The sequence below is a fragment of the Pyxicephalus adspersus genome, chromosome 2 (assembly GCF_032062135.1).
Source record: "Pyxicephalus adspersus chromosome 2, UCB_Pads_2.0, whole genome shotgun sequence".
Lineage (NCBI taxonomy): Eukaryota > Metazoa > Chordata > Amphibia > Anura > Pyxicephalidae > Pyxicephalus > Pyxicephalus adspersus.
This window is the reverse complement of record NC_092859.1, coordinates 97,741,674-97,768,675: the sequence shown is the minus strand read 5'-3', so window position 1 is coordinate 97,768,675 and position 27,002 is coordinate 97,741,674. Positions and strand designations below refer to the sequence as shown.

General features: G+C 35.3%; 1 protein-coding gene across 1 annotated transcript in view; it reads left to right on the top strand.

Moving 5' to 3' along the window:
• Positions 1–27,002, top strand: part of GRM8 (glutamate metabotropic receptor 8) — a 500,467-nt gene that overhangs the window by 303,370 nt on the left and 170,095 nt on the right. Inside the window, 3 exon segments of the mRNA XM_072401591.1 lie at positions 12,966–13,101; positions 13,565–13,719; positions 15,039–15,176. Of these exon segments, the coding sequence (XP_072257692.1) occupies positions 12,966–13,101; positions 13,565–13,719; positions 15,039–15,176 (429 nt within the window).

Below are 27,002 nucleotides of genomic sequence, written 5' to 3'. Positions count from 1 at the left end.
ACACATCGAAATATAGCTCTGACATATAGCACAGTGTTGTACACCGATGACTGGTGCACTCACATCTCAGTCATATGTATAGCAAGTTTGGTTGAAATGTCTCTATGCGTTTCCTAGTGATCAGCGGTGCACTCACATGAGTCTGAGTCATATGTCTGGCAAGTTCGGTAAAAATGTGTCGATGCGTTTCCTAGTGATGGTGGAACATAGCAAGTTTGGTTGAAATGTCTCCATGCGTTTCATCCAAATAAAGCTCTGATATATAGCACAGCGCTGCACAAAGATGACTGGTGCACTCACATGAGTCTCAGTCATATGTATAGCAAGTTTGGTTGAAATGTCTCCATGTGTTTTCGGGTGATGGTGGAACATACATACATACATACATACACACACACACCGATACATACATACATCCAATTTTATTTATATATATATATATATATATATTAATAATAAAAGTTTTTATCACTTTGATTATATGTAAAGGTGGGGAAGTAGCTTCTCCTCGAGATAAAATATTTCAGATTACCGTATTAGTACGTTGCTATTGAAGCCGCAGAGTCACTGCTTCCTTGCTCAATATTCTACAGAGCTGTGGTTACCTATTTTGAATTTTAGATTAGGCTTAACTAAAAGGCACTATTTAGCCATCAAACACTGCATTAACTATATTGTACAAAAACACAGATTTATTCCTATAATTGTAGGACTGGCAGTGGTTGGATGCTAAAATTGTCATACATGCCATTCAAAATAATAGGTAATATTTACAGGTTGAGTAATATATTTTTGAGTTGTGGTGGGATTACATTCATCCATGTGTCCAAAGCTTGCATGGTATTTGCACAGATAATTTAGTTTTTTAAATTTTTATGTATATGTGTTATGTAAAACAATTTCTGAAGTGTTACTCAACTACTGGTAGGTTAAGGAATGAACAATTGGTGCTTTTCCAGTCAGTATAAGAGGCATTTTTCCTAATGAATCCCACACTTTATACTATGATTTGTGAATATAGTAAATACAGTAGGGGTTGCCTAAAGCACTGAAAGTACTTTCAAGAACAGTGCTTACTCATAGGAGTGTAATGATGAATGTTTTTACCCAAGATTCTTCTAATGTTTACCCAAAATTCACACATTTTCTCATTGGAATATATTAGATAATGCATGAATGAGTATAAGTTGTTTTAAACATTTCAATTAAATGGAAAAATGTGTACATTTTGGGTAAATGTAAATCGTGAGTGAAAAGTTTTATAAAGTAGCCCCAACAGTGGTATATTGTAGTTTTCTTTATAAATTAAAAGGGAAATTCCCATTGTCCTTGTGAGAGATTAAGAGTTTACAACGATAAGTATACATTGATCTGCAATGTATATCTAATAAATATAAAACTGCCGATGATAAATTCAAATCTGCAAATATTGACAGCTTAATATGTCAAACTGATTTCTCGGCCATGTATCTTTCTGTAACATCAACCCTTCTCCCTGTATTCATGTTCAATAATTCAACGTACATCATCATTCATTTCCTATTGTATAGAATAGAGTAACACTCATTTTGGAGTTGTGTAATCTCACTCCTTATTTCCTATAGAAAGTTTCACATTTTTTATAATGATTCTACACAAAATGTTAAGGAAACCAATTCTAAACAAAAACACAACTGTGCAGAATATTAAGTACTGTATGCTACTTCGTGGAAAGACATTCCCTATAGCAGCCTTATATACAGGTCCAGATGTATTCTTTGCTGAGATCTTACAAGGCAAAGCCTTCCGCTCACACTGTTTATTCTGACTTGCCATTGATGTGAGAACCGTTCTCCACCCATTCTTTTCCATTCACTCTGTATATGATTTAATATGCATCTAGTTTATTAGGATTATTTTAGAATCTTCTGTGTGCCAAGAAAGGGTGCATGGTATTGACTGCAAAGTAAAGGTCAATGCTTACATGAGATTTCAGACTTTGTTTACCAAGGCTGCATGCAAATACAGCATTTGGCAATAATAAATGACTTCTACTTCTCAAATGTTTTATATGGTTGTTTACATTGTTTACAGCAAAGGAAGGTGAAAAACAAGTCATCCTCCTGCATAATTGTCACTGAGCAAAATTTGTTGATTGCTGTCCAGAAAGACTACAATAACTAAATGAGCTTGTGTTTGAAATACAGGAATATCACTTTTAAACAATTAAAAACTGCAATGTTAGATGAAATGGTCCTACCTGGTGAAGTTTTCCAAGCCTGTAGAACCTTGGAGAACAGCGGAGAACCTAAATAAAGTAAAGTAAATCTGGAATGGGTTTTTCAAAATCATCTGCTATTATGCTGCAATATACCCTTCTGTCAAAGCTGACCAAGCAGAGGATAGTTGAAAGTTTAGAGAAATAGCAGATGTGTGAAAATAATCATTTGCACATGCCTACACTGTGATTTTTTTGTAATAAATGATGAGTTCCACTGTAAGTGCACAACTGATATTTCACTGACCCTTCAGGCCTTCTCGCTACTATCTGCTGTCACCTAGCCAGGTTGGAATTTTCCTAGATAACCTAGTTTGTCCCATGATGTCCCATGTTTGCCAGTTATGTAAAATGTACTTACATGTGCACATAAAATATATAAAATAAATATTTGTATACATTATTACTACAGTAGCAAGAATTGCAGAACTTGTAAGGCATCTTTCACTCATCAAACAAAAAACAATATAAAATGCCAGCACTTTTTATTAGGTAGTATTTTTAAAAGCACACTCTAAAAACAACATCAATTTCAGTAACTGTGTTTATCAAAAGGTCCCAAAAATGTTTCAAACTGGATGGGTTTCACAGACTGAATTGTCTGATTCCTTTAGGAGTTTATATGAAACCTTCAAACCGAATGACAACAATAAAACCATAAAATCACACCTAAATCAGTTTTGCTATACTATTCTATTAAGTTCCATCCAATGCTATAGTTGCACTTTTTGCAGTAGAGAATAGTCACCCCAAACAATTGTCAGGGGTGCAAACAGTCACATTGAGTTTTATAGAGAGGGATAGGGTTAGAAATTTCAAACCCCAACCTGTATATTGTATAAATAATCTCATACCCAGGATAGGAGGACCATGGAGAAATATACTTAAATTAATCAACTGTTTCAATTTTTATCTATCCATCTAATCTCATTTGTCATCCATTTTCAACAAAGTATCACATTTTTTAGAACTGCTTGAGATACATGTATTCAATTCCCCCCTAATAGCATAATATCAAATTAGTTTCATGTATCTGATTGTGACATTAACTGCTACAATTAGTGTCACTTCTATCTAAATTATGCCTATATAATAAGTTTGAATTCCAAGCGTTTCTCAGCTAGGGTTCCTCTTGTTAGGGGTTCCTTGAGCCATAAGAAATGCCAACCTCTTGGTTTACCTGACACCAATAATCTTTTTGGCTATCCCACTGGCCAACAATGTAAGAGTTATTCTTCCCACTAACCATCATGCTAATATACTGTGAGTGATAGATAAAGTAATTTTAACAGGGGTTTCCGAAGACATGAAAGTTATTCCAAGGGTTCCCACGTGTTAAAAAAAGGTGGGGAAAGCTGTTGTACCCGTTTCTCGCAGTCTACTTATTGTTATAATCTAAACTAGGGGTGTCAAACTCTGCCCCCCAACATCCTTCTTTTGGCGCTCGAAAGGAATCCTAAATATGAACTGCAAGTGCCCACCGCTGCATTGAAATAGCGCCGCTACTACAATTCCGGTTATCACTCACGTCTATAGACAAGCTGGCTCTTTGTCTATGAGTGGCCCCGCATTGAACTGTTTTATAGATGCAAGTAATGCCGGGGATTTTAGTAGCGTCGCTATTTCAATGAAAAGGGAGTTCCAGGCCCACATTGGCCACGTTTGGCATTTCCAGCACTCCCCTTCAGCTGTACTTTTCCTTGCTACTCCAAGGCATGGACTTGAATGATTAGATTTTCATAGAAGAAAATTGTTAACATTATTGTTAGCCTGTGCAAAAAGGTTACCATTGAAATTTAACTCAGAAGGCTACAAATAGAGAAAGAGGCATAAGTTTTTTCTCAAATAAAATAAAAAAAATCCTATGCCTCTTTCTCTATCATAGGCTTGTTCCAGATTGAATATGAAGCAAAACCTCTGTTAGCCCTGCGGGTCGTACCGGCGCAGCTGCTCCTAATTGCAGGCACGGGCGCCGGGTCCTATCTTTCAGGTAGCGTAACCCCACTACCTGTGTTCCATGCCAGAGTTTCCTTCCTGTTGGAGACTTGCACTGGTGTTTGAGCTGGCTTGGGTGTGTCTCTCTTCATCCATGAGGCAACACATACACGCCCTCTGTTTCTACAGCCTATGGCTGGATCTCTGCAGGTATTTAAAGGAAGTTCCTACTACAGGAAGTTGCCTGAGCAATCTCATGGTTTTAGCTTGTCTGACTCCTAGTGCAAATATGCTTCTTTTGTCTGCTTTGCTGTGTACCGGACCTTGTTTATTGAACCCTTGGACTTTGCCTGTTTGCCGCCTGACCCTCACCTCGGATTATGTTTATGGACTTTTGCCTGATTGCCGCCTGACCCAGACCTCGGATCTTGTTTTTGGACTTTGTCTGATTGCCACCTCCCTCTTGGCCACGCAAGCCCCCTCGGCTTGCCACTGACCTGGGGATCGCTCTAGAGTGGAACCTGGCAGCTACCCTGTGCCCAAAGCCTATCCTCATCATCAGAGGCTCTAGTGAAGACCAGGTAGTGGCTTAGTTATGCTCCTCCGGAGTATACCCAGTCAGTGGAACAGTGGGTCCACACCCGCGTGCATTACAACCTCTTTGTTTTATATCTAATGAGAAGGACAAAGTTGGCTTGCGTCTTTGTCTAAGTTTTTAATTTTGGCCCTCTGTGTATTTGAATTTGACACCCCTGATCTAAACTAGTAAGGATAGTCACATAAAAGCGCTCCCCATTCTCCTACAAAGTGCTTGTATGTGTCTGTTGCTATAAAGACAAAAAAGCTGACCATATCTTTTTTACCATTTTTTTCTTAATCCTATTGAAGAAATGTTAAAATTTCAATTTTGCAAAGAATGTCTATAATATATATAAACAGTGAAACGTTTTTGCTATTCCTGTGTCCACAGGCTAAACCTTAAATAGTTTATGTAATCTAATTCGCCCGTTAACTATGTCCACATTCCTGTTTTTTGCCACACTGCAAAGCTTTAACATTTTTTAAATTCTGTTAGTTAGTGACAAGATAAATCTGAAGGGAGACATGATACATAGTATACCAATTCATGCAGAGAGTAAAGCCCTTGTCCTTTGAATGCTACTATAAACAGCACAGTGTGATCTGCTGACCCTTTGTGCTGAGAATGGAGCTGTAATCTTTGCTTTGAAAACACTGATCACAGCTTTGGTATGACTAAAATAATTAAATATTGTTAAATAGTGAAATGCCACTGTGTAGTATTAAAAAAGGGTCAAGGGCATACATAATAACCCAACAATGCTTTTACATACCACACTATTACATTCATCTTGTTTCTTCTAATCACACCAAGACCTCCTAATGTCCTTACAATAATTATTTAAACTTGACTATAAAATGATATAGGATATTAGGGATCATAACAAATTAATTACATCTTGTACTGTGATTCAAGCATGTAGAATTACACATTGTTGACACAAAGAAAATGCTCTATTTGCATTACATTATTGGCTGGGTCTGGTCTTGCTGAGAGACAGAAAAAAGAAGCTTATATTATACTGTTTGAAAAAGAAAAGCGATGGGATATAAAAAATCAAACCACATAGAAACCAGCAAAAAATACATATTTATGAAGTCTGTTCTGTCATTGCTTTCTTTTGAAAATGACATCTAATAAATTAATACAATTCACTTAAGTGCTTTTAGCTTTACTTTCATATATGAAACATTTCAATATCTTGAAGAGCAGAGTATGTATATTGAAATTTAAAGGCACTTATTTTTGCCCCCAGCAAGAATCATTAAATTGATGCCTTCATTCTTAGAGGTTGACTTTTAAATTGTCCATAATTTATACTGGAATTACAAAGAGAAAACAAATCATATTCATTTATAAATATAAGAGGCTGAGAATGTTATATTACCTGTATAATCACTTTCAAATTCTCACATTTTATTTTATTGGATGGTTTTCTTTTAGGGTCTTTCTATTCTATTTTTTTTTTTTAGGTACACCTCAATCTTGATGCTTTCACTTTAGCTCCATTCTCTGAGAACTTGTTAGGGTTAGCACCTTATTATCCATTAAAGTCTGAAGATCAGCTTGATTTCAACACAGCTAGCACTTTAAAATTCAGGGTTTTCAACAGCATTTCTCTCGGCACAGATCTCTTTTAAAGCCAAACTCCAGTCACATTAAACCATTTGACATCATGTAGATATGCATTCATTAGAAAAGTATATTTTGCAGCTAGTGTAATTACCTGAATATGACTGATTGTTGTTGTTGCCATACAAAGTGCCCAGCCCTCATAGCTCCCATCCTGTGTTTTTTTAGTAAAATAAATAAAAAATGCTTAGGATTCCCCTACTATAAAAATCAGATCCTTCTATAAGCTTGTGACCTTCATGGATAGGAAATATAAGCCTCCCCTTCCAGCTAGTAAAGATTCAAAGGAATCCTAATTGTCAAATAGGAAGGGGGCACTAAAGCATTTACCCTTCTCTTTTTGTAAAACTAGACCAGAGTGGCAAGTGGCAAGGGCCACTGTTGGAGGAGAGAGAATTAATCATCCAAATATAACCCCAATGTGGTGGGAGTCTGTGGGAAAGTAACTTATTGGAACCTGAAACCCAGGCTTCCAGTTATTTACCCCTTCAGCCAGAAGAATGAGTATAAGGAGACAAAGCAACCAGTACCCATTCCAATAAAAGGGTTAAATAATACCTAGAAATAAATGCAAACCTCAATGGCAAAATAAAATTTCTTTTATTAATTTTATTAATTTTTTTAAACCAATATTTTTTACACCTTCAATGGGTCCAGTAATGTCCAAACATTAGATCTCATGGAGAACTGTCCAATGCCAGCAGGTCCCCACCACATAATGAGAGGAGCTCCACCCAGATGGTAAAAACATGAGTGCAGTTCTACATTGCTGACATCCTCTGAGGCCCAGATAGTGCTTTCACAATCTTAGTGAATGATTCACTGATAGAGTGAATAGGAAAGTCTGAGTCACATTATAAAGTTAACATTATAGGCAGAGCAGGGGTGAGATTCTTGGTATGGCATATGGTAAGGGCTGAAGTGACAACACTGCTTCTAGTAATTGAGATGGCAGCTTTGTATTTATATTATTTGTGTGTTTGTGTTAAAAATGTGCATTGTGTATGCATCATGCTAGTTCCCCTTTAAAGCATTAAAGATTATAAGTATGTAATAAATATGCAGAAAGAAATTGACTATACATCCTATTACAAAAATATCTATTTTTTAAAAGTTTTATAAAAGTTCTACAAAAGATTTTCAACATTTTCTTTCATCTCACTATAATCTAACAAAGCAGAGATGGGTTACCTTACAAAGTTTCACGGCACATTGATTTTTCACACTGTTAGTTTTGCAAACTCTTTTTGGTATCCAAATATCATACACCTATTTTAACACCTGTTTTTAAACTTGCCCTTTGAAATAAACAATCCTCTAGGTTATAACACCGTATGAAGCACAAGGAGACTTTTAATCTTTTGTTGAAAAACATGTTGTGCACATAGAGAAGTCAGTGTTGCACACTATAAGACTTGTTTAATTCACATATCAGAGAAGGTCAAAAGATGTCAGAGTCTACAGCAATTGTGTGATATTGATCGATCTAATTGATGTACAAAGTGAGACAAATGCTGCAGTAAAGGTTGGTCAATTCAATTGTGCTTATGTTCATGTCAGAATGAAGTATACAGATACAATGAGATATTGACAAATTATACAGCTGTAAACAAAGGCCAGTGTAGTAGGCTAGTGTAGCTAAAGGTATGTCCAAACATTTGAACCATTTTGTCCATTTGTCCATGTCTAGCAGTTTGTACTTGATATTAGCAATAAGTAACATTTTTCCTTTTTTGCTGCTATAAAAAAATGCTGTAAGTGCACCTGAGCCAAGTCTATGAACAGATTTCCCTATTTAACAGTCCGTAAAAGAACTTTGAAAAAAACCTTTCCTAACCCCTCTAGATAGTTTTATTATGAAGTCCTTCCTTCTCAAAGATCCTCAAAAGTCACAATAAAGATTTGGAGCCAGGTTTTAGTTGGTTCAGTCTATAAAAACATTCTAGTTGTTTCCATTAGTGGAATAATAACCTGCCAAATCTGTTCTTTTAGAAAAAAGCTGTCTGTCAACATTGAAAATTAATTTTAATACACTTATAGATACAGAGATGAACTAATTTATTGATTGTTTAGAATATGTAAATGTTTTAGTGTGCATGGCTGCGGCACATGTTCACTTTAGGGTTTCTGGCAACCACAGTTCTAAATTTTAGAACCGCCATAAAATGACCATATAATGTGATTGGAATTTACTGACTAATATCTTAATTTTAAGGACTTTTTTATATTTACTTTGTTTTTTTTTCTGTGCATCACTGTTTTAGTAGGATAATATAACTTTGTTTATTGCATACTGAAAAATGTAAGATGCTACTGCATAGGATAATGTAAGCTAAAGCTTTTTTTTTGTATATGTATATATGTATAAGCAATAAATACTCAATCTTATTTTACATATCTGTTAGCATTCACAGAGTCTCTATGCAAGATTGGTAAATCTGATATATTATAATGAATATTTATTTCTTAATGCCTATGTACATTAGTATGCATTAAACCCTTTTTTTTCCTTGCTCGCCTACTTCTATTCTGTTCTTAGTTTTCTTTTCTCAAATACATTGTCTATCAAGCTTTCAAATCACACTACTAACAAAATCAAATGCACATTGATAAATGAAGAGCTATAAAAGGGTTAATATAATCACAGGCTGCAATATTTATAGGGTATTGCTCCAACTTCATCAGAAAAGTGGGTGCAGTTGCTTTCAAGTCTGTTAGTCACCCTCTCTAAAATAGTGGAGAGACCAAGGAATTACTATATATATAATAACTTTCAGAGCTACAATGTAAAGTTGCATTATATACATACAGTAACAATTAATATATGCATTTCACTGTGTATTTGAAATGTTTCTGAATGTTATAATTGATTAACTCTAATTTATTAAATTTAAGTCTACTTATGTTTACAAATAAGCAGATAGTAACATAATCACCTGGATTTTTAACAAACTGAAAATGTTCAACTTTATTTGTTTGCTTTGAGGGAATTCAAGAGGGACTATTCTAACATGTCTTTTTATAGAAATGGTAACTATTTACAGTAACATATACAATGTAACAATACAAACAATAATGTTCACAAAAAATCTTGGAGAAAACATTCCCCTAACAAGAAGCAATGGTGAGAAACATCACATATTGCTTGCTGAAAAGTTATGTCAATTATAAAAGCTTACATCAATGCATGAAAGTTCAAAATTAATGGGGGTCAGGTATTTGTTTAAGTATCATTAGAGTACACAACACAATCATAGCATAGTAACTGTACAAGAGATCAAGCTAATGTAGTAAAAAAATGTAATGTAATAGAATAAATAAAGTTAATGGAATAGAATACATTTTTTGCAGTTAATAATTGCATTGATTGGTTGATTTGAATTAATGGGTTGATTTAAGGAGGAATCACTCTTTATCGCTCTGCAAGGGTTATTTTACTTTGTTGAGAATACCCAATCTTGTGCAAAGAGAGGAAAGAAAAAAAAGATCTTGCACATTATTGGATGGCTGCAGTCAATTTCTTTATTAAATTCATTAAATCTGCAATTTGCAAAGACCACAAATGCATTTGCACCAAAAAACACTATCCCCTACATTTAAGAAATGTAACAAAAATGAAGAACATGGCAAAAATGTGCATGATTCTATGTTTGCCTGGGGATTTTGCTAACCTTGTTTTTTGTTGTTAATTTCTACAAACTAAAAATCTTCCTATGCACATTTTCATGTGCATGTATTTAGTGGGGTTCGGTAGTCTCCTATTGTGTGTTTCAGGGTTTACTTATAGTGCAATTAATACTTTATTCATTTTGAAAAAGATTCCCAGTAACATTTGAGTTTAAAATGATTCAATGTTGATAATATAATTTGAAGCAAATCACTGTAGTAAATTATTATGTGTTTTTCTTCTTATGCATAAATGCTGGGAGGTTCTCCAGATCTCTTTACAGGATAACTTGAGGGTAACTCCTTAGATATTGGACAATAGAAGCTAGATGTTTGGCAGACTAACAAATAACAAGAACTAAATAGAACTACCCTAGGATTTAAAGCAATAGTGTTAAACTCCTCCACTGCAGTTATTGCCACAACTTTTTACCATTTTTTTGTGACCTTTACGAAATCCACCATTACTTAAAGCATTTTTCACACAACTAAGTGAAGTTGATTCATCAGAAACATATAATAAAACACATAAATTGAGCACAGGTATGAATTTTTTTTTGTATGAAGTATGCTGGCATTCCTTCTCTGTGCTACTTTAACCAACCATCATATAATCAGAGTACTAAATGTTGATTTCACTTAGTGCCCTTAGGTTGCCCATTACTTAAGTAAATCTCCGTTGCCATTATCAGCCTTTTTTTGGCAATGTTGGTAATAATTTAAGACAAATTTCTAAGTAGGCCAGGTAGAAGGCCCTGATTTAATAAAGTTCTCCAAGGCTGGGGAGAGTACACTTTCATCAGTGAAGCTGTGTGATCCAGCAAACCTGGAATGGTTCTGGTCCAGAATTGAAAACAGTTGCTAACAAATAGCTAATGACTTTTAGGATATCCATTCTGGGTTTGCTGGATTACCCAGCTTCACAGATGAAAGTGTATTCTCTCCAGCCTTGAAGAACTTTAATAAATCTGGGCCAATGTCTTCATCATATTCTTCCTTCAGAAAAAAAAATATTAGCAAGAATTGCCCTATTCTATTGGAGGACACCTCTCTGTGTTCTTAGGATGTCAACCAATTCCATTCCCAAATTAAATAGTTGACTGACAGTTGACTGTTGCTAAAAAATATCTTAAAATATTATGGTTAGAATTGATCACTTGGAAGGTTAGAGGGTAATCATACATTTGTGATCTTGAAATGCTGATTTTGGGTGTCAGAATTTGCTTTTAAAGCCACATCATTGTCACTTAGCTGACCTGTCATTGAATAGAATACATAGCACTTCTGTTGTGGCCTAATATATTACTGATGTTTATTATCTAACAATCACTTATCAATCAATTATTTTTTACTGATTTACCACAAAATTCTAACCACTTCTTGTTTGCATATTACTAAATTCTACACTCCATTCTAATATCTTTGTCATATACAAAATAAGAATTTAGGGAAACAAGTTCTCAGCATAGTTTTTTTTTTTGTAATAATCACAACCAACTTCTCTTCCTTGTCCAAGATCAGCTACTTAGTTTTTAAACTTCATCTGTAAAGTAGCTGAGCTGAGGGACATTATGAATAATGCACATAACTTTGGCCACTTTTTTTAATCGGTATTAAACTTTTCTCTCTATTGTCTTCAGCATTTATTTGTCTATTTATCTATGTTAGTTTATGACTAAATGTTTAAACATCACACCTACCAATCTTAGGTAAGTTATGGCAGCCAAGCTCTACAAGCATAGTTGGGGAGGTCTTCACTCAGCTCCTGCATGTGTTTTCTTCTGTTTAACTAAAATTATTAATAGCTGGGTGTACTGTAAAAGAAAGGCTATAAAAGGTCATTTCTGGTGATAGAACATGTGAAAATACATACCTACATATGTATTATCTCCTATCCATAGCTATTGATTTTCATCCATCTACAATGTACAATGGGTCATCCTGTTATTTACAATCCTGTCAATTCCATTGACTTGTGTGCTGAAAACCTTTTCATTGTGTGATTGCCAGCTCCATCTAGTCTCACTGCAGAGCAAATATGTATGCCCTTTATAATTTACATCTCGATTTCACCACACCCACTGCTCCTCCTATATTAACTGAGATGACATTTTAACTTTTTGACAAGTTTGATTGTAGTTAATAAAGAAGATCATCTGGTCTTAATACTTGTTTTTACTTTTTTTCATCTTTTGTTGCATTATTATGCTACTGATCTGTTATCTTTTTGCATTTACTTTGTGTCTACATCTATGTAATACAACAGTGGCTGCAAGGTATTTCCCAGGGTAGCTTTCCTTATGGGGACAACAGTGGGTAATAGTAACTTGTGTGCTTGACAGAATGGCAATACAGTATCATGTTTGGAATGCAGGGGCAATGCACAGTCAACCTAACAGGAAGTGTCTGAACAATGGCCTTCTTGATGGAATCCCCAGATATTATTTTATACAAAAACCCAAGCATGTAGAGATTAAAACACGTAGAGATTACTTTTTAAATTAATTTTCAATGCTAAAGCTTAATGATGAAGTTTAAATGATTTGGTTTACATATACTTTTGGTATCATGACAATGTTTCCCAGATTGCATAAGCAGCTCAAAAAATGTCTTCATTTGTTATAAGCAATTCTTGTTTAATTGCTATATTGCAGTTTCTTATTGTACTGAATGCATTGTTTAAGATTCAATTTAATTAAATCCTATTAAAATGTTAGAGGAAGCTCCATGAGGCGAGCATTGGGACAATTTATTATCAAGCAGGCATTTTGTACAGTAAATTGTGCTGTTTTTCCATAAACCTATTTATATAATCCATATGTAGTTTACCAGAAGTATAATCAGTAATCCCTAAAATGTGGCTTTTCTGAGATGGAGTGTATTATGTCTTCACAGGTGGTGTTTGCATTGCCCAGTCGCTGAAAATCCCTCGAGAACCCAAGCCAGGAGAATTTGATAAAATCATTAAACGCCTGCTGGAAACCCCTCATGCTCGGGCAGTAATCATTTTTGCAAATGAAGATGACATAAGGTGATGCTTTCCTCCTATTGTATGTGGCATGTTTGATCTTTTCTAGCAGCAAGAGAATTGCAGAAACTTCTTTTTCTTATCAGTTTTACATTATTCCGACAAGGATATTCTTGTGAGACTAGAGGTGTAACAAATTTCAATTGCATTTAGACAAATTCTATTCTGCTGTTCCTTTGAGACAATCTAGCTGTCCTTCTGTAACTGTATAGTATCCTGTGGATTAAGACACAGGAATGAATGCGATAAATGAAATGCGAGTGATAGACAGTGCATGTTGTGTTAAGGGTTAGACAAAAGAAAATTAACATGAGGTATAGACGGGGCTAGGTGTTAGGTTCTATTCCTAAAGCACAAGTCAGGTTGGCAGGATGATTGACTAATTGTTTCCCTGGGTGTTTAGTAGATCCAGTAAATGCATCTTGAATTGAATCAATAGCATTTCTTTCTTTCGTCTTTGTTTCAGGCGCATTTTAGAATCGGCAAAAAGAAACAACCAGACTGGACATTTTCTCTGGATTGGTTCAGACAGCTGGGGTTCTAAAATTGCCCCAGTATACCAGCAAGAGGAGATAGCAGAGGGAGCCGTTACAATATTACCAAAGAGAGCTTCAATAGATGGTATGACTTTTTTTTTTACTATAATAACCTATAAATGAATATATAATGCAAGTCATAGACTTATTCTGATGTAAAAATTAGGAAAATACTCCAGTACTTTAATACTTCAGTCTGACAATATTAAAAAGTTTGCTTATAAACTAGTTGATATTTTATTTGACTAATAAATTAAACACAGATCATATGTTATCATTGATAAGTACAGCCCGGGGAGCGTGGGAACCTGTGGTCACAGCTGATTGGAAGCACGCAGGTGCCTCCAATCAGCTGTGACTGCAGGCAAACTCCAGATGAATTCTCAATGAATTTTCCATATTAGGAGTTCATCTGAGTTCAGTTCCCACGACGGTCACCAGGCTGTACTTGTCATTGATAAGTACAGCCCGGGGAGCATGTGAACCTGTGGTCACAGCTAATTGGAGGCGAACTCCAGATGAACTCTCAATGGAGTTGATCGGCCAATCACAAGGCCGTTCTCGCTTACATGTTCTGTAAGGAAGAAAGGCCCGATTTGCCGCAAGATTGAAATTAAAAATTTTGCTCGCTCTTCCCTAATGGTCAACATACATTACTTTTGTACATTAATCCCCCAAATTTCAAGCATCACAAATACCATTTCCATTTTCATAAAGCGCCTTCATATTAAAGTTAATCTTTGCCTAGTCTTGCCAATTATGGTTTGACTGGGCCACTACCTCATGTTTCTGTCCATTTCTCTGCTCTCCACATATTCCTTGGCTGAATATTCGCGACTGAAAAATCAATAGTCTAGATTAAATCTTCCAGGCAATCTCTACTGATTTTAATAAAATAAGAGTTATCTGGAATCATGTATATGTACACCTTTGGTCAAATTAAATGTGCATATTTAGAATATATCTTCTTTGTGGGTATTACCTAATTGTCAATTCATGTCTTTGGATAACTTAGGCAAAAGATTTAGATAACAACAATGCAAATTTATGTTAATTTAAGGTAATGTTCCCAACTCAATAGACTGGTCTAATTCAACTAGGTAGTTGTTATTATTTTACTCAAATAATTATAGCTTTCCAATAACTCTGAGATTAAAGATTTGTTGATGTATTTATTTACTTATATTATTTTATAAGCATTCTTTAATGTTCCACAGATCTTTGCTTTGTCCTGATGTATGACATTTTAAATGCCTATGGGACAACAAAACTTACAACTGTATCTTTACATTTAGAGAATACTACAAAATAAAAAGCCATACACTAAATGTTAATCTGACTTTTAAAGACTATTTTAGTCTTATTACTGCCAATTAACAATCAATTTTGTTTTCATAAAACTAGGATTTGATAGATACTTTAGAAGCCGGTCTTTGGCCAATAATCGAAGAAATGTTTGGTTTGCTGAATTTTGGGAAGAAAACTTTGGCTGCAAATTGGGATCACATGGTAAAAAGAATAGCCATTTAAAGAAGTGTACAGGTAAGTGGACATATGTCTCACATCATTCAGAAATTTGTAACATTGTTCAATAGTTGGGCTGATTTACTAAAGGAATTTGAACATTATCATTTGATAGAATCATTTAAGTTATTATTCAAACAAATTTTTGTGTGAAAGTTTTTACACCTTTAGTAAAATCTGCTTATTCTGTTCCTTTTCTACCAGACAATGGAGACATTAGGAAAAAGGCATTTGCTTTTTGTAAAATGCTTCCGCCTGTTGTAAACAAAATTGCTTGTCATTATAATTGCTAACATGATTGCTTCTGCATGCAGCCACCTTTGCTTGTTAGATTTGTCTACTTCATAATGGGTCGATTTTATTGAAGATTTTATGTGGATTTGTAACAAACCTATAGATTACGGCTAGGCCTTTTAGGAATACAATACCGGAGAGACTGTTGGATCTGTGGTGATTGATAACAATTGTTCTCTTGCACATCCTCCAGATAAGATCTGACATTAAATTATTAACATTTAAGGGCTCACATACTTTAGGAATCACACTTCTGTAATTTTATTTTGGCTACTTTTTAACATGCTTTTACAAAGCAAAAACACTTTACTCTGTTGTCATTGCACAGCAAATGAGGCATCATATTTTGCCATGATTTCCATTACAATATTTGTGTAAATTGAAATTAGAATTTTATTAGGAATAATTTATGGAGTCTGTATTATATAAAATACATCTATAGTAAGGTAGGCTTGTGTCTTCAGAGGCAACATGAGATGAGACACTGGAAATACTATACTGGATCTGTATCAACCTTAAAAAAATAACATAAACAACCAAAAACAAAATATTTTATTCTTTTTGGGAGATTTTAGAGGATTAAAATATATAAAATCAAAGAAAGTGAAAGGATCCATTTTCTATGGAAAGGAAATCCTCAGTTTAAGGGTACCTAAACTCAGAAAACAAAAAACACATGCAATGCCTCTTTTATCAAAACACTAACTCCCTGGCTCCTGGTGGCTTTTGGTTTAGGCTCTAAACTGTAGGGCATAACTTCTGCACATGTGCATGGGCTACATCATCCAATTACTAAATAGGATCGTCATCTTCACGAAAGTCGACTGTGGAGCCAGCAGTGTAGATGGCGCCTACCTAGGATGCTGTGCATGCTTTCTCTTTATGGCAAAAGTTAACCTCCCACCGAGTTTAGTTGCACTTTAAACAGTTGGCATAGGAACAAGGTTTCTGTTGGAAGGTTTCCCCTGTTTTAGGGGCAACTTTGTAATTGACATAAGGAGATGTGGAACAAGCAGGGGCAGAGTCAGCACCAGCTGGTGTCAGACAGCACCTAAAAGACAAGGGTCTGTAGGTTCTAAAGAGCCCCCAGGCAGCTGTACAGTCAGCCCCTGGTATTTAGCAATGGCAACTACTGCCCAAAAAAAATAAGTCCAGCTATGTAATCCATACTGCTGCAACAGCTGTTTAGGTAACAATGGTTTACAACGACAATACTTGCATTTAAATCTACAGCACCCTTACCAATTAGCAGAGAAGGTAATTAAGAGAAGGTTAGTATTGATTCAGAACATGATCAAGGTAATCCAAATAAAATACAACTTGCAGCTTTTCCATGTGCTCTCTTTCTCACTTGAGTCGAATGACAATATTCCCTGCAGTTTAACAGCAGGTCCAGATAGCAGGACCTTAGAAGCACACCTTGATTAAACTCTTTGTTTCTGAGGTTACTATCTTGACGTGCTGTTAAACTGCAGGGAATATTGTCATTTCATCTCCAGTGAGAGAGCGAGAAAGCACAATCTCCAGTGCTGTCCTTCTACTATTTACATTACCTCTGACTATATGCCTGGCACACAACCACACAAGTGCAGTAACACAAAGCAGAAAGTGAAGGTTGTCACCATTAGACAGGAAGTGTATTTCAATTAAGATTCCTATGTGAAAATATGGATAAAATATCAGAAATCCTCATAGAATCTACATTAGGAAATGTACATTAGGAAGCTGCAATATATCCTAAATATTATTGCTTAGGTTTAGAGATACATCAAAAAGGGATATGGTATTGTTTTTCAGATTTTGAATTATATGAGCCCCGGTATAGTGAACCTATTGCTAAAACAAACTAAGACTCTGCATTACATAGTGGGTCATTTCACAATGCTAAGCAGCCACCTCAGTACACAGTCGACCTAATTTATTAAAACTTTGACAAGACTGGAGAAGACAGACTATCATGGGTGAAGTTGGTTGATCCAGCAAACCTGGAATGGAGTTCCTAAACATAATTTGCTATTATTTGGCAAATGTTTTTATTTCTGGACCAGAACAATTCCAGGTTTGCAGGATGACCCTGGTTCTGTGATAGTCTATCTGCGCCAGTCTTGGAGAGCCTTAATAAATCAGGTCCAGTGTCTCCATTTTATTATGGGGCAACAAGATAGCAGTGTCTGTTCTTACTCAAATGTACATTTGGAGTCAGCAACTCCCCAGGTGCACAGATTTTTTTTCTGCCAAATGAGATAAGTAAGTAACATTTGGCACCTGCCCTTACAAAATGATATTAGTGATAAATTTTCATTTTATTTGCTTTTTGAAAAGCCAAGATTAAAAAATTGGATTAAAATAAAACATTTACAAAGAAAGTGACATTAAAGTTGATGTTCTGTAACTAATAATGTTGGTGACTGTCAGGTGTGCATATGATATGTGACATTGACAAGCCACGAAAAGCTAGAAAAGGGGAAGAAAATTGGAAGCTGGGGATAAATAATTGAAACTAGAAAAAGAACTTGCAGTTAATACAAAATTCATAAGTATAATCCCAATCATCCAATAGTTTTTGCAGATAGGGGTGGGCAGATGTAGAAGTCTAATATATTTATAAGAGGAACCATAGAACACAAACAAATATAGTAGTGAAGATTATTTTATATCCAAGCTAGTACTACCTTTGGCGTATTCTATGTTTTTTATATGGAATAAAAGATTGTGCAGCCTGGTAGAAATTGTGTGTCATCTTTTGGCATGATCTCCTCACATACTGCTGACTGTCTGCTAGGTCTGCAAATCCAACATTTCCTATCTGTCCAGTCTCATTTAAAACAGGCACAAATGGACATTTTAAAAAGTGTTTGTTATTTACACCTAAAGTTACCTTTTTGATTTATTTATTTTTCCCTTTTGTTTTTCTTTTTCTGGGAACTAACTATCCTTCTTTTGTGAGAAATAAAAAACACTGTTCCGAAAAGTCCAAGAATAATGTTCTGCATGACCATTAATAGGGTGAAAAGACTGATAACAAAGAGTGATGCCATTGAGCAACTCTGTACTATTCTGTTTGGGCTCATTGCTTTTGGGATTTATTGTAATCTTATATTGTTGTTCATTTTTTTTGTTTTGAAAAATATATGTTGCTTTATTTTGCTAAACCATCTGGCAAAAGATACACTGAATTATCTCCCTAAATATAGAGTATTTCATTTTCTGAATTTGTGGTATTTATTTATTGTAATCACCTTAGTAATGACAACAAAGACAAGTAGCAAAATTGTAGTGTTATTTCATTTTATGATAAAATTCAATATTTATTTTATTTATTGGGATCTATATTTTTGCTGGCAGTTTTGTATGTTTTCTGTTTACCACAAAACAGCAGAAAAGGTCAGATCTTTCTCCAACTGTTCATAAATGCGGTGCCTATTTAATGGTAAAAATTGCTATGTACAACTAAAAGATTGCAGCTTGCTATTACAGGTTACTTTTGATTTTGCCCGACCTTAGACATTCTACAAACCATGAGGCAATTGAGAATGTTCACAAAAAAGTAAAGGTTTACTTTAGTTATCCAACCATGTGCAGAAAAAACACATTTAAACATAGCTTTTGACATAATTGCATAATTGCAAAAGTGAATCTTCATTATTTTGGTGTTAAAATACCCTCAATTCCATTGGTAAATATGACTTATAGGCCCTCATTTATTAAAGCTCTTCAAGGCTAGAGAAGATACATTTTCATCAGTGAAGCTGGGTGATCCAGCAAACCTGGAATGGATCTGGTCCAGGATTGAAAAAGTTTGCTAACAAATAGCAAATGACTTTTAGGAAATCAATTCCAAGTTTGCTGGATCACCCAGGTTCATGGATGAAAATGTATCCTCTCCAGCCTCGGAGGGCTCTAATAAATCAAGCCCATTATCTTAACTTAGCAAACCAATGCACATATACCGCTATACTGCTACTGTGCAATACCTGTGCACAGTCATTAATATATGCATAAATCAATAAAACTGGCAACCTTGGTATTGATAAAACACCTCCAATTTGTTGAAATTTTAGTTATTGCTTCCTGTAATTCCTTGTGCATCTGAACCTAATCTGGGAGAGGGAATATTGCTACTCTGATCCAGTTAAAGCTCTATTGCATTGTTAATTTAAATCAGTATAATACTTTGAGCATGCTTACAAGTCGAAAGTGCACAGTGGAAAGTTGTTCTTATCAGTGTACTGCTGAGTTGCTTTTTCCCTTTAGCAGGTAAGTGAAAGGGCATTGACATCTAAACATCTAATGATGTTACCCTACTAGCAATGCAGTTTGGAACAGAACTGGTTTGTGATTTATATAAGTATTTTTAAAACTGCTGAAGAGTTACTTATATTGTAATTGTAATAACATTTTTGTCTTTGCATCAATTAGAAACATTCCTTTAAACACTGTAATTCCCAAATAAACCCAATTGTATATTATATTGAAGTATGGCGCTACTTGTTGACTCTTGCATATGAGAAAAATTGTAACAAGAAAATACACAAATTATTTAAAAACATGGTTGGACTGCCTAAAAGGTGTGAATGTAAAAAAAGATTGTTTTAGAAAAACTGCATGCGGTCCCTAAATAATTCAAACCAGAACCTTGCAGGCATAAAGCCTGAATGGACAGTAAGAGGATTTGTGTCCTTCCTCTTGCCCATACCCTAATTGTCCAGAATAAGATATGGCTTTCCTCCAAAATTGGGAGTCTATAGTTTGGGGGGAGGGCTTCATTCCCAAAACCTGCCCCCTTATACATGTGGAGGCCTGTTGGGGTGCTGATTGTAATCTGAAGGCTCCAATCTGGAATCACCCTTAATAATAAATCAACCCCCAGATAGACTTTACCTCATAATAGTTAAAAAAAAAAAGTTTTAAAACAATGACAAAGATAGGTTTTAAAATTTCACTATTAATGAAATGATAATTTAAATAATACTTACTAAATACATAAATAATGCCCACACATTTAAGCGTTCTAAAAACTATAGTAAATAGAAGTAATTGGATGCCAACAAGATAAATCCCAATACAAATTATCTCTAATTACTTCAAAGCATGATTTAACTTTTTGAACATGTTCCTACAGGCCATCCCTAGAAATGGTGGTGACAATACAATGAACTCAATATGTAGCAAAAAAAAAGCCAATATTGACCATCCATAGTTAAATTTGCATTTTAGTAGGTACGATTGCTGATGTATTTTAATACTTGTATTGCTTGTTTCAAAAAATGTTTTATTCAAATATATTATTGGTGTGTTCTCTGTAAGAGCAATAAATGCATATTACATAATATAAAAAAATCTTTCAACTGTGGTGGAAATATTGTGCATAAATGAAAAGTAGCAAAGGTCCTTATGTTTTGTACCACATCCCTATTAATTTACAAACTTATCTACAAAAAAAGGCTATTATGGGACTTTTAAGGTACAAACAATAGAAATAGTATAATGTAATGATAGTATGTAAAAATACACTACAGTAACCATAATGGTACAATCATAAATACACTGTTACAAAAAGTGTTCCTTTACGAGTTTCACACACACTGCTTCATCAGTTTTTTGTATGTTGTACCACTTTGTGTCCAGATAAGGTCAATTTTGTAGGAGCATCAATGTCATGTACAAGGAGGACTTTAGGATACTACATAGAGCTTTCAACATAGATGCTGTCGCAGTTCCCATACAGGCTCTCCATCGAGGCAAGTAGTAGAATCATTTTCTCCTGGTAAAAAGGGTATGCTGTTCCTCCTTGTATATGCCATTGATGCTTCTACAGAAGTGATACAGATGCCACTATTTAATGCGCTTACTTCTCTACAAACACTGACCAAAGTAACAAAAATCCCATTAGTGTCTGGGCACAAGTGAACTTTAGCTACCCATCTTATTTATCTAATGGCATTTGGTAATGTGAGTAGGTGATTAGTAGGTTTAATTGGCCCTTTTTTAACTTCTCTTTAAAAGCTTAATAAACATCACCCTACAGGATCTTGTATCTGGCAGAAACTTTATATGTTAGGTAGATAGATATCTTAGGTAGGATAAAAATTGACAATTTACGTATGTTTTATAGGTTAAATTGGTTCTAACACCTGGGACAAGTCCCTCAATTATGTTAAACTTAACCAATGAATATAGAATTATATACAATTGCCTAACACTTGCTTTGGGATTGGTCAGGCTGCAGATATCATATATAGAGCTATGGCTGGTAGTCTCTATGAATGATAGCACTCATGTGACAATCCATCCTAGAACCAGGTTATCTCTGTAGCTCTAATGAACATTTTACTCGCAGGCTAAGTCTACAAATAGTAAGCGCTATTTAAAATGGATCTGTCCATTACAAAAGGAATCCTTTCAGATTTGCTAACATAATTTCTGGTATAGCTAATGTTTCTACAAGAAAGTGAATCTGTAACATCTAAACATTTTATTTTTTTTTTCTTACATCCTTTATTTCGGGGTTTTCAAGTTTATTATAAACAAAGGCAAACAAACATTGACAGCAGGGAATGCACATTTAGGTCTATTGTCAGTTTATGGTGACCAAGATTACAACAAGCTTAGTAATCAAAATTAGTAAAAAGCTTAAAATGTCTAGCGAATATGTTTCCTAAGGAGAAAGAGTGAGAGGCATATGCAGACATTGAAGTTACATACCAAGTAACACACAGAAATCTAATATCAACATACAGCATACAATGTCTAGGAAAGGTAAGGTCCAGGTGACACTTAAACTTTGGGGCTCCTTTGTAATACTTCCAACTGCCCCAGATAGCATTGAATTTGTGCGAAATAAACCGGGTGCTTAGTGGGGTACATGAGTTAACTGCAGTGATGAGGTTTCCAATTATGGAACCTTTGTATGTCTCTTCCAATAGGGTATTATGGTGCAGTAGAAAAACAATGGGATCTATAGATATTTGATGGGTAGTGATCTTTTGGATGAGAGAGGTCACCTTGTTCCAGAAGGGGCAGAGCCGTGGGCATGACCAGAATATATGTAACATACCACCCTGCTCTTGTCCACATCGCCAGCATAAGTTGGACACTGAGGGGAAAAACTATGGAGCTTCTCGGGGGTCCTAACACAACAAGACAAGATTTTATACCCCATTTCTTGAATTTGCTACTACTTATAGGTCAAGGTAAGTATCTTAGTTCTCTGTTATAGGGAGTATTACCACTAAATATAGGAATGACATTGAGTGTCAATTGAGTGTCAAAGTGTTTTAGGATGGTTACTTCATGAATCCGGGGGGGGAGTGAGCGAAAGAAGTGGTGGATAGGGATGAGCGATAATGCCTCTGACATTCCAGCGAAAATTTCGTCGTCGAAATTTCGGCGAACCCATATCACAGACCCAAAGGATGATCGAGGACATCATTATAGGAGGAGTACCGCGGCTGCATTCATAAATGCAGCTGTGGGAATCCTCCTGTGCGCGATCCTGGGCACTAGAGGGTAAATGAGGGCAAACCCTCATTTAACCTCCAGTGCCCAGGGAGGCAGAAGGAGTACCGCAGCTCCATTTATGAGAGCAGCTGAGGGAATCCCCCTGTGCAGCCCTCATTTAACCTCTAGTGCCTGGGGATCATGCACAGGAGGATTCCCATGGCTGCATTCATGAATGCAGCCGCAGTACTCCTCCTGTTAGTGTGAGTCCCGCGGCTGTGCTCATCAATTAATGCAGCCGCGGGAATCATCACAGGATGATTCCCACGGCTGCATTTATTCATGATGAGCACAGCCAAGGGACTCCTATGTTCTTGGATAGAGAATCACTATCCAACAACACATACTACAGGACTGCAGGGGCAATCAGGGGAATTTACATCGAACAGCACGATTCGCTGCAAGATCGAATTAAAATTAATTAAAATTTCGCTCCCTCATCCCTAGTGGTGGAGTTGCATGGATCTCCAAAAGTCTAATTAATAAGTTAGATTAAGGCACAGTCAAAGTTTCTCAGATGATCAGATGACTCTGCTGTGTATAGTGAGCCACTTCTCCACACTCACTCCTCCTGCAATCTGAAAAATATCTGGTCCTCCATCTTAGGGGTGAAAGAGGGGTTCCCTAGAATGGCATTATGGGTAATGGTGATAGTTTTAACTGAAATTGAAATCCTTGACGTTGTATAGATCAACAGATGAGCACAGAACAATGGTTAAGTCAAGGGTGCCAGCCAAGGGATGTGAGCAGAGTGGAATCCACTGTAATGGTTTTAAAACAAGATTCAAGTATCACACCTTGTATGCCTTTTCAAGGACTGCAAAGCTTTATACTGTTTAGTGGGTGTATGTTCTGTTGAATAATCTGTATTTCTTTGCGAGTAGGTATCAACCATGTTATTTAAAATCTCAAACAAGTCAACCAAAAATGAAGTTTCTGAACCTTAAGTGACATTTTAAAAAAACTAAATTAAAACGAATCATAGCAGCTTTAATGATAATATTAAAACAAATGTAGTCTACAGTAAACAAGGTTGTTTCCAATTATTACCATAATGCATATATATATGTTATACTTGAAGAGTGGACATGTATAGAAACATATAGGGCTCTATTTATAAATCTTCCCCTTTTCAATTTGTTTACAAAATTTGTTTTTCTATTTATTTCCTATTGTGACTGCTGTGCACTCCTGACAATGGGCCACTATGTGGCAGAACAAGTCATTGTTTTAATAGGAGACCTGTAGAAAAATATGACCATAACATTTTTTAGAGGAATTGACTGGGGGAATAATTTTTAAATAGAGCCCCGAAGGATGGTTAGGTGGAATTTTTCCCAAAGCCTTTCCAATAGATTCTTAGTCCACTTTCACATACTGAAAAATTACATACTCAGAATCAGGAGGATCATCTTTACTAAAGTTACATACACACCAGATGATTGTCCCCTGAGTTGAATGACCCTGCTCATGTCAACTGAAAATATAGTGTGTGTACAGCACTTTACTGACATCAATCTTCAGTAAGAAATTATCCCATTGAAAGAAAAAAGTTTTATGCTTTTTTTAATTAGCCGCTCCAATGAACGCACATTAGAGCCTCACAACATTGCAGAGACAGATGAATTACAGCATTGTATCCAACACCGTTAAAGCACTGCTGCCCCTGATTGCTGGTCTCATGAGATTTGACGTGAGATTTTGTAATGTCTCCACTGGACCGTTACCTTGTCTATATGCACAGCAAATAAACACCTGTTTTTCTTGTCTGGAGAAGGGTTACAGCACCTGAAAAGTTTTAATGGTTGTATCCCTGTTTTCTAGCTTGTTCTCCCAATGAAGACTGGTAATTCAATAGTGATTAAGAGAAACTCTTCCTTTGTAGGCTATGAGATCTCCCCCCAGTAAAATATGTGGGGGAAGTTAATTTGGCATGTAAATAAAAAATCATCTATTTACCTGATAAAAAATGCCCAAATACACTAAATATTTCCATACATTCCCAACATTTCAATATTTATGTTCTTTGATTTGATCATTTTCTTTTCATCATGTTCTTTGGTTTATTGTTTCCATTTCTGAAATTAGCCCTTAAGCCAATCATCTTCCAACCTCTTATATCACAGTGAATAAATAATTCCAAGCAATAAGAACATAAACAAAAGTATGAAAGACAATAGAACAAGGAGAGCTCATTAGGACAACTGTTTTACAACACCTGTCTTTGCTTTTTAATTTCCTATTGCATTTCTTCTCAAATCCTGCAGGAATAAGCAAATCATTTGTTTTTTATTGTTAATATATAATTTTGACTATTTGAACTTTCCTTATGTGTATGCGCAATATGTTTATTTCAGATATATTTATTACTGGCATAAACGAATAGAAATTACAATTTAAACTAATCTCCTCCCTCCCACCTCCAAAGATTAATTTTATTTGGCAAGCAAATTATAAGAAAAAGAGGTTTTTATTAGTGGTTGTGAGTCAGAACAAAGTTAGTATCACCAAAGCTACATCAGTTATTCTGATGCAAAATAAGGACATTGCAAAAATATTAATAAATCATCAAACAATGCAAAACACAAACAGGGGCATAAATCAGTTGAACGCAAACAACTAATATTACCAATGTGTCCCTAGAAGCAGAAATAATATTCTTACAGTAAATCCTTAAATTAATCACTGGTTAAATGGGGGATATGGTTATGTTCTCTCATTTTCTCAAATGGGCAAATATTTTATCTACAAAAAGCTGAATTATTAACTATCATAGGTTTGTAAGATCCATAAAGCCTGATTGTTCTGCTTAGTTCATTTATTAATACTGGAAGCTAGCAGCTCTTTGTTTATTATCAGTAAATCTGTAGCAGAAAACTGTTTTTCTAGATTTGAATGCTTGGGTTTTTTTAAGTAAAAGAGAGGTCTTTATTCTGGAAAAGTTTACTATATAGAAATGCAAAAGTTAGCAGTGACCTTTGACAGCTTTTAAGTTTGGTTTTTGTGTCTTTTCAAGTTTATGTAAACTCTCAACACTGAATTTATCTGTTTTGCTTCCTGATAGTCTGTAAAATATACCATTGAAAGTATTTTTTTTTTTTTTTTTATAGGTGAACCTTTTAAAAATGTAAGAAATTTAGTGCTGTCAAGTCAAATAATGCCTACACTTTGGAAGCAATGGAATGTTCATTTAATTTAGTTAAGCCACTAAAAACCAGGCAGTGTTGTCACAAATCAGTCCATAATATTGCTGTGTGTTCACTGTTGACAACAGGACTTCTTCTGGCAAGTCAGTATTTGTAGGGTCTTTAAAGAGATAAAACATGAGTTTTGTGCATGTATTACATATAAGTATTACAGAGAAGTATTGCATATGTTTTTTGTTTATTTCTTTTTTATTTTAAAAGTAACAGTTAACTATTTGTGAATAATAAAAACCTGTTACGGGCTCTGTTACGGGCTGTTGGGGTACCCAACAGTAGACCAGTTTATGTCCAAGTCATCCCAAACAGATGTAAAAACCATATGAATAAAAGAAAGTGTCAACTGATGTTGAAAGATAACATTACAGTAAGATTTTCAACCACTGTAAAATTTTGAGAGCTTCAGAGAAGATAATGTTTGCAGTATGAAATCGCATATCAAGCCTACTTTTGTATTGCCTATTAGTGTTGGTCGAATATCTCACTATTCGATTCGACAGCTATTCAATTGAATAGTGAGATATTGTTCGGGTGATCTAATGCCGAGTTTGAACACCATTGAAATCAATGGTGGGAGAATTTGGGTTATTTTTAGGGACTATTAAGGGCTGCAAGAGCATGTGTTCTTGGATAGAGTTTCTCTATCCAAAAACACAGGGAGTCCTGCGTTCTTGGATAGAGAAACTCCATCCAGGAACACATACTACAAGACTGCAACAGCCATCCAGATTGCTGTTGCTAGTAGTATGTGTTCTTGGATAGAGTTTCTCTATCCAAGAACACAGGGCACTAGTTGTGATGAATGGGGAAACTTGTCCCCACTCAACCTCTGGTGCCCGGATATCAC